Source organism: Tigriopus californicus, chromosome 2, assembly GCF_007210705.1.
Source record: "Tigriopus californicus strain San Diego chromosome 2, Tcal_SD_v2.1, whole genome shotgun sequence".
NCBI classification, from domain to species: Eukaryota; Metazoa; Arthropoda; class Copepoda; order Harpacticoida; family Harpacticidae; genus Tigriopus; species Tigriopus californicus.
In genome coordinates, this window is record NC_081441.1 from 7,915,136 (window position 1) to 7,924,533 (window position 9,398).

The 9,398-nt window shown below is 45.3% G+C and overlaps 2 protein-coding genes across 2 annotated transcripts; one reads left to right on the forward strand and one right to left on the reverse strand.

Annotated features, from left to right (window-relative positions):
* Positions 1-714: 714 nt before the first annotated feature.
* On the reverse strand, positions 715-2,686 carry LOC131893623 (vitelline membrane outer layer protein 1-like). The gene is made up of 3 exons (XM_059243718.1): positions 2,312-2,686; positions 1,915-2,238; positions 715-1,164 (listed from the first exon to the last, which is right to left on the reverse strand). The coding sequence occupies exons 1-3, from the start codon at positions 2,355-2,357 to the stop codon at positions 902-904; spliced, it is 633 nt and encodes a 210-aa protein (XP_059099701.1). The 5' UTR covers positions 2,358-2,686; the 3' UTR covers positions 715-901.
* A 913-nt stretch (positions 2,687-3,599) lies between these two features.
* On the forward strand, positions 3,600-4,526 carry LOC131893624 (uncharacterized). Its single transcript, XM_059243719.1, has 2 exons — positions 3,600-3,940; positions 4,044-4,526. The coding sequence occupies exons 1-2, from the start codon at positions 3,719-3,721 to the stop codon at positions 4,338-4,340; spliced, it is 519 nt and encodes a 172-aa protein (XP_059099702.1). The 5' UTR covers positions 3,600-3,718; the 3' UTR covers positions 4,341-4,526.
* The last annotated feature ends 4,872 nt before the right edge of the window (positions 4,527-9,398 follow it).

Consider the following 9,398-nt stretch of genomic DNA (forward strand, 5'->3'; position numbering starts at 1 on the left):
AGAGAGAGAGTTGAAGATCTTCCTCTTCGTCTTCTTCTCATGTTTGACTTTCATGTCCACTTCCATCGTGAACGTTAACGTCGTCCACATCGTCCACATCGTCCACCCACATTCCTGACAATTGAGTAGTACCGATGAAACTCGTTTTGAGGCCACAATTTTCCCCTCACTTGGAAGTGTTGGACACACATTCAGTCCAATTCGAAGGCCAGAATGAGTTGAAGATCTACCCCCGGCCTTCACCAAGCCTTAAGTAACGCATTAGTCAGCTCAACCTTCCGAGTGATTGCCAATTTATTGGTCAGAGAGCCGAAAAAATAGCAGATGGCATTTCTTGCTGCCATAGAACTCGAAAATTGAGTTTCTAGCCATTCGTGCATAGAGTGGGTTGAGGAGATTCAGCGGTGTCGAAGTCGAAGGAGAGGGGGGGGGGAGGGAAGAGGAAAGGGGCGTGGGTGGGGAGGACGTTTCAAGACGAGCGGGATGACCAATGTGAACTGAAAGCTGTGAGTGGAAGGACCAGCCATTGCTGCTCAGAAGAGTCGCTCAGACATAGTATTAAGTATAACAAGAGACTGTTTGATTTTGAACGGTTTTGGCGGGGGTAATTCATGCCTGAAATGACAGGTTTCAAATGAGTGTTTTGTTTCGAACCGGCTTGTTACCATCTCGAACGCCCATTCTTAGAATGAGATGTAGGAAGGTAATGCTGTGTAAAAATCGGGTATTTCTGTATTAGGCTCAAGGCTCTGGAGGAGGAGGAGGCGGCGGCAAAAATTACAAATACAACGACTATTTAGTAGTGGAATGTGCTCGTTGCGACTCAACTCAAGAAGCCACATGTTCCTCTAATTAGAGTTCAAGGTTGTTGCAATATTCAAACAGTCATTTCGCACATCCGCTATGGCTTTTCAACTTGGCAGCACTTGAATTGGACTCCGGTCAAGCCGGCCTTGTCGTTTTTACTATCCGGTGTCTCATGCTCCAGGCGCTCAAAATCCACCCGGGTCTTGATCCCACATATGGCAGGGGCGTCACTCGGACAACGCCTCTCCTCACTCCACAGGCCACGTGCTTGGATCCAGGATTTGACGGATCGATGCCGAAGACGGATATCGGAAGAGCAGATGCCTTCGAAGTCAATCGCTCCCACATCGTCTTCATCTGAAATAGATAGGGATATAGCTTGGAGAATTGTCTTCAGAGTGCGTATTGTACGTGAACATGAATTTAGTCGAAGTGTTATGGGCAAACATGCTCTTGCTAAAAGTATCGTTTTGAGATTTATGTTCTTGGATCACTTACATTATGTGAATAAACTAGCACTTACGAAACTGTCGTTCTCATTTGGCATATGCTATTGGTGTCCAAAAACACATTGGATGCTTTCGAAAAACACTTCTTCATGAGTAAGAGCTATTTGAAGGCCAAGACTTGAGGGAACTTGCTTTTATTGGGAAAAAGAGGGTTTTTCTTTGCTAAGAGCCTAAAGTATTGCATCTACTTTTAGCATTTACTCAGTCAATTGCCATGTTTTTGAAATTTGAAACTTTCGAGTAGGTACAACTACAATAAGATAGGAAGACTTCAAACATGAGTGATATACCTTGGGATATGTTATAAATGATGAAGAATTATTCTAAGTTAAGGTTTTGTCAGCTTGACGTCAAAATGTATTTTCAGCGAAAAATGGAACAACAGGGCAAACCGCCGGTCGTTGTTTTAGAAAAACGAGGGCCATAATCAATCCTGACCACTTATAAGATCACGAGTCCATTGATAAAATGCTTATGATCAATCAAGAGAGCAATTCATTGATTGAAATTGTCTTGCGGTCTACGAGACAGGTACCCCTACAGGATCGCGATAGGACTTTCTTGCTCTACAATGTTACTCGCTTATTTCTTTTCTTACCCCATCCTTGCCATTTCTCGGTGAGGATCTTCACTCCCGTCACGTAGTCACCCTTGCCTTGACACTTGAGGATATCGGTCCATTCTCCGTTGGCGCCCTCGGATGAGATGACCTCACCTCCTTTGCTACAGATCAACCGGATGGCATTCAAGGCGGTGTTATCCCTCATCTCAGAAAAGTCCTGGATCTTCATGCGAAATCCTACGGCCACCTCTTTGGGCGGACACACTCGACCCGGACCCACACTGCCCCGTGTGTTAAGCGAAATGGGACGAATGACGTAGTCCGTGAGGTTGTACTCGGCCCATGTTTCCTTTGACAGACCTTGAGACGGTGTTAACAAGGCTGAAAGGTGGTCGGTCTCAAGAATATGTTTCCACGTACAGTGGATCCTTACCCAATAGAACTAGGACGAGCAGTACGTAGGAGCCGAACTTGGTCATGTTTTGATTGGAACACTATCAGACTGAGGGGGAGGCACCATATTTCCCCAAGCCGTCTCACTCAGCTCAAGGAGTGAGCTTTATGAAGCGTGGAAGTCGTAATAGTATTTGCAGTCTGCAATTGTGGACTTGAGCGATCAAGGAGGCCTTCTTCTTCTTCTTCTATTCCTCTCCAAACGTAGAGCAAACAAAGAGGGTCCAATTCCACGAACGGAGTGTCCTCGTGGCAGCCTCGGATATGGAGACGGACAGAGAGAGAGCAAGGCAGCTCTAGAGAGAAGAAGCACTCACACAGAGAAAATCATCCATCCGTCTCTCCTTGTGCCTTCATCCGTTTGCACTGGCACACAACAGTAAAAAGTGAAACCGATTGCCCCCTCTTGACAAGAATAGCATTGAGATATGGGGAAGGGCCTCAATTCCACTCATGCCAACGTAGCTGGCCTGTGTAACAGGGTACTTACTGGCCATGGTCGAGCGACATAGTTCAAATTGGAATTTCCGGTGGCTCCTCTGAAACCTCCGACGTGGAGTCGATTCGGAGCTGGACATCCTTAGGGAGGGGATTAGAAATTTGAATGGAAACGATGATGGATTAGTAGCTCTTGATTGAAGTTCAATGTTTTTCATTACATGTACAGTTACGTACAGCTTATTTTCTTCTGTTCCATTGAGAAAAGAGAAGACATCCACTAGAGATGGGACTATGGTTAATGTTCGTTCAATGCAACCTATTATTATTCTAATTAGATCTCATCAGTCACTTGAGGAGTTGACGAAGCTGTACTTGAGTGCTTTCAAGAGCCACTCATCCAAAAACCTGTGGACTCCCTTGACTAAAGGAGTTCACCCTAATACCGAGGCATTACCGTTCATTCAGGGGTAATGACCATGAGAAGGCACCTTTACACACGCAGTATCCCTCTTTCACCCTTATCGCACCACTATACCCCCACATACAACACGCTCAAAATTTTGAGCGCCTTGGCTGAGATCGAATCGTATGAAATGCTCATCTGAATCCCATCTGAAGCTCTTCTACCCCCATCATGACCCAGCGCCTCCCGATTCAATTATCCATGTCGAACACGACTCGGATGCAAAATGTGACGCCTGTCTTTGAACCCGTGTATTCGCAGCATGCGCCTTTTGGGGGGCCCAGGCCCGGGCCCAAAACTGAGTGCGTGTGCTTTGAGAATCGATCGCTCAGCAGGCGAGCGTTCGCGAAGCAGTGCGAAAAATCGCCGTGCGGGCAGGCCTGCTGAACCGCTGGCGAACGCTCGTCAGTCGGTTTGAGAAGGGCAAAGAGCTCACATCCGTTTTCGAGTTTCAAAGTGCAGCCAAAAATATCAACAGTGGAAATGATTTGTGACAAACGAAAGACAAGCTCGGGGGTGAAGAATGGCCTCGACAGTGATGACAAAGAGGACGGTGATGTGACAAGTGAAGGTCTCCGAGGGCCGAAATTATCTCGATTGAACGACGACGCTCCAGTCGAATCAGGGGATCGGAACTTGGAGACAGAATTCAACACCCTGAAAACTCTCATTCCGGGATTGTCAGAACGAACCAATCTAGAAGAGGTAAAGCAGCCGCCACCCCTGCCGATGAACATCATAGGATGGATGCGACAGCGTATAGAACGGGCATTTATGAATTAATGTGTGTCCACTTCCTCGTTTTCAGCTGGACATTATCGATGCCTGCGTTCTCTACATTCAAGCTTTGAGGAATCAGTTGTGTCCACGCTCCAGGAACAACAGCTGTCGATCATTGGATCCGACGAAGGTTTTGCCTTCGTCAAGTGGTACCAGCAGTGCTTCAGAGGGTTTCGAATTAGTACAAGAACAAGAACATCCTGTGGAGGATCCCGTTTCTTTAGACATTGCTCCCAGCGACAAAGAACCCGAGGAATTGTCAGACTCCAATGAGATCGATGAAGAAGATAAAGAGAATGCAGACAGACCAACAAGTGACTTGTAATTGTGTACGAGTGTGTGAATCCAAACAAATCCAATATCAATCAATGCAACTGTGATACTAACCAATTCATGATTCCAACCAACCCTCTTTGTTGACCCATTCCGAGTTTATATCTTAGTGTTATGGATACAATAGATCTGAATATACGCCCAACCAGCCTCGAACAATAAGTGCTTATTTCTTGGATCAGAGCCGCATACACAACGTCCACCATTCCAATCATACGTTTAGCAGAACGTGGTTTTAACTCATTCGTTAAAATCATCATTACTTGTGACTGGACAACTGACACTTTGTAAACTGGTCGGTGCATGTAATAATTAGATGATTGAGTACGGTTTTCCCCTTCAAAGGCTAAAAAGGAACCAGATGGTCTCGAGCTCAAGTGATCGAAGCTCTAGCCGTTGAGCATAGTAGGCTACATGTCCAACAGACAAACGAATCTCATGCATTCATACACATTGTATTTTTGGCATCTTGCCCTTGGGTAATAATTCACTTTCTTCTTTTTCACAGCGATGCCAAGCGGAAATATGTCAATCGGAGTGCAATTTTCTCTTGGTACACTCGTCACGAAAGCCCGATGATCCAATTTCCTTCATTGGATCGTCATGTGTAACGAGGAACTGAAGCAAATGACTACAAAGACGTTTTTCTGGTAGGGCTTCGGGGTTTGTTCCGGACTTGGTACCAGTTTCAACATTCAATTCCAACATATGGCGAGTGTGGACTGACTGCCAATAATTTTCACATCCATAACAAGTACTCGAGTGCAATAATAGCCAGCCATTGGTGGATCTGACGAATCAAAAATGGTTCTCGGCCATGTCTGATTAGGTCTTATGGTGTCTTGCTGCTGTGACCAGTTGTTTTCGAACACAACACTACAGACACGTACATAATAGGTTCTCAAGCCCCCGTGCTTTTGCATCACGTCGCAATCCCACCCAAAAATTGGATGTAAATAAGATGTAGTATGTAGGCTGTTGACCATGATGCACCTAGATGCATCTTTCTCAAGCCTTACTGTTGCAGATCTAAGCACCATTTCGGGTGCATATCTCTTCCATATCAGGGATATGAGACAACGACCATCGAGTTACGATTGCTTCCAATCGATTTTGCCGATGACAAGTTCCACCGAAGGAATGCCAATAACGAGGTAAGTTCAAATGATGCGGTACGCCATCGATTGCTGTACCGTACGATTATGATTTCCGAGAAGATACAAAGCAATCCTTGACATCGGGTCAACCTACTACGTCACCAAACTGGGTTGTGACGCAAATCAAAGCCAAGAACGCCTCCATATCTCCAACCTCTAATAGAATCACAAACACCTGGGCTGAGATGAGGATGAGAAACGAAACCATCTGCAGAAGAACGAACTATCAATGCTACCACCATGGCATCTCAGACACCAGAAAAGGTAGGTAGTAGTAGTAGTTGTTGTTGTCATAGTAGTAGTAGTAGTACGAATCCTCTGTGAGAGGATCGCGGAATTACACCTGGAAACGAGAAAATCCCACTCAACATGAAATAAAGGCAGATTGCTGCTGTACGGCCAAGGCGCGCGGAATTACACCTGGAAACGAGAAAATCCCACTCAACATGAAATAAAGGCAGATTGGCGTCGGAACTCGTCCGCCTTCATCACTCATGAAACTCGAAAGAAAAAGAAAGAGAGAGAGAGAGAGAGATTGAGAGAGAGAAGTATGGAATGCCAGCCATGTGAATCGTTTCATTCCTAATTAAGAGCCTTGGAATGGATGACGGACGGGATCTATTCCGAGTCCTTCCTCTATTTGTTCATTCACAAACATTGGGTGAACCAACCAACAAACCAACCAGCCAACCAAGCAGGCAACCATCAGACCATCAGCTATCGAGTGGGAGAACCACAGGTGCAAGCAACTCCTATGAAGTAGCACTTTAGGGCCAGCAGACCCTTCACACTCATGATGTCCCACGGTGACTGTCACGATGTGAAGCCATCCTTCACTTATAGCTTAGCCCACAACAACTATTTTAAGATCCATGTTTAGAGATATGGACGCTCATATGTACCTAACATGTTGATGAGATCCATGTGCAAAAACTGATGCAGATGAAGCTATTAACATTGTTAGAGAGCAATGGAATGTTTTTCAATGAGATGTAGCTTGGTAGATTTACGTTTGAAATTGGCCAACAATCTCAGGCGCCATCTCTTGACTTTGCCAATGTACAGATCAGGGACTGTCGCCAAGTACTGGACCAAATCAAGAAAGAAATACCTGTGGGAGGCATCTGGCGGCAAAAAATACCCGAGAGTGTTGACGAAATTTCTGATCTTAGGTTAGGTGCAACAAGTTTTGAGTTTTAACTAAGATGAAATAGATTCAAAATGTGCTGGCCGATACCGGGATACTTTAAACTGCAGCCTTCTAAAGGGACGTGGAGCTCAAAATAATGCAAGTCCTTATTTAATGATACTATAATGCCACACTCTCTTAGGATATTCTTGAGGATGATACATCAACATTTTATTGTGTTTCAAAGCTACTCAATAAATGAGGGGGACTTTCGACTCATTTTTAATCATTTTGCAAATTTGCCATTGTATCATCGGTGCTTGAAAACGATCACGCCGGCCTTTTCTGGCTAAATAACCTTTGACCCTTGGTGGACTTGATTTGAAGTACACCTTACTTTTGTCCAAGTACTTAGTTGGTTTGAGCTTCTTTAAGATGGAATTCAGATATTTCAAACAAGTGCAATAATTTTCTCAGCCTAGATTCAGAGTCTGAATAGGCCGTTATCATGCGTTACAGTAAATATAATTTGCTTTTGAATCTCGTAAAGCTTTACAACTCTGAATTGACATGTCGCAACTATACAACCATGAAGTGCTTTACGGTAAAGCCTCCTGTTGTTGTTGAACAAGTTGATACTATAAGAGGAAAGGAGAGAAAGAATGAGTGAGTGAGTGAGTGGAGCGCCCACGACCCGCCTAAAATTGCTCTGAAATGGCCGAGAAAATAGCCTCTTTTCTGTGGACATATGGCCTCTTTACCGGCATATCGATCACATTTGGCAAGTCATGGCCTGGTCACCGGTCGGAGGAAGAACGAAAGATGCCATCCATTGTCAATCACAATGGAATTGGTAGCAAAAGCCTTGGATTTTGCGTGTGAATGCTTGCATATGTTTGTACATACATACATTCACCGCAGATCGACGGACTGACGGCTAGTTGTTGGTTGGAAGGAATGGATGGATGGATGATAGCTGGTTGTGGGGGCAGTACCTCTGACTGCATATGCCTACGTACACTCACCAACACACGTCGTCCTAGGATGGTTGATAGGACGATTCGAGCCGAGGTCCAATATGTTGGTTCTGTGGGTAGTCCCGGCAACGCCTTCGGAAACTTGAACATCAGCGCGAGAGAAACTTTTGGAGAGACCCCATTGGATTTCTGGTTCGATCTCGTCTCACTCTTTGGAAACACGTACCTCTGTACTGTACTTAAGGAATTGCGTTGGTGGCCAGAGGGAGTCTCTTTTTTCCTAAAAGGAATCCTCGAGGACGCTCGGTTTGGGCAAAATGAGCTTCTAGAACATGGAGGGAAAACAAATTTGGTGTCGATGGGGAAAGGATCCAATCTCTCCGATGGACAGATAAGCACATGCGATCTGAAAACAACCAAGGGGGAAATCTCGGCCATCTCGACCAATTGTGTCAGTCCAAACCCGAGTGCCGACATTCAATTAAACGAAGGATGAGCGAAAAGAGCACTCAAAGCATTCGCAAGATAGCTATTTTCCTCATCGATTTGGTGTCTGGTATCGATTACCATTTGATTGGACCACTTGCCATCAATTTTGATGACCGGCCAACCCCCGATCAAACCATCAATTGAGACAATCAAAGTGCAAAACGAGCTTCTGATCTTTCAATTCAACCTGTCGCCTGAGAATATATCTTCATGATTCGACAAGAGGCAGAAAAGAGGTGGAAGTGCGTATTCGGTAGGGTAGATAGATTGGATGGAGTAACACAGAGTTTTCTTGAACAAGTGTATCGTGTCATCCAATGACTCAAAGGCTCATCAGCCCGTTGTGTCACTGCTGAAAAACCATTCGACTAACACGCTGTTCGTGTAAATATTTCTTTACGACCTCCCTTCCAAGAGTTAAGCTTGAATCTCCAAGAAGGGAAGAAGAGGTGGAGGAGCAGTAAAGCATCTCATAAATGCGATTCCAGATGGACAGACACAGACAGACAGATGGAGAAAGAGAGAGAGAAAGATGGGGAGAGAAAAACGAGACACCTTGTTTGTAGGGAATCTTCGAACATGTGCATGGAAAGCTTATCAGTTCACCAACCCCCCAATGGACTCGTGTGAGCCAACGACCAAAGACCGACGACCGACCGGGTGTGTACCAAAGGTGTACTCAGGTGTGTACCGAGCCTTGACGAGGTCTCCTTTCTCTTGTCCATATTAGAGGAAATTCTCACCCTCACCCCTCGTACCCGTCCGCCAACGTCCCCATGTACTAAGAGTTCACATCGATGAGGGAGAAGCTCTCCAAAAACTGATATCGTACGTATTTGGGAAACGACCACATCTGGACTGGAATTGCCGGCCAACCAGCCACGGAGACCGACAGCAAAAACGAAGGGGTCATCCCACTCAAAATGTGAGTGATTTCCAATTCAATTTCTCCATTCCGCATCCGCGATTACTCGATCTCCAGAGGTCCATGGACTAGTGTAAGTTAGTTGGCTTTGGCCCGGATTGCTAGTTTCGTTTTTGAGTTTGTTTGTTTGTAGGTCGTGAGTCCGTGGTTTTTATCGAAGGGATAGGTCAAGAGCGATTTGTTCCCGACACTAGCAACCCACCTCAACACATGGCATAATTAGACCTCATTAAGTCGCTGAGTTAATTAATGATGCCGAACTCGTTCCAAGGCTTGACTTATCAGGCGTGGAAAAGATTCCAATAATCTGGCCGGCGGTTTTGCTCTGGCTTACTGTATTAAATAATGCGCGAGTGTTTTTGAACACAGACTG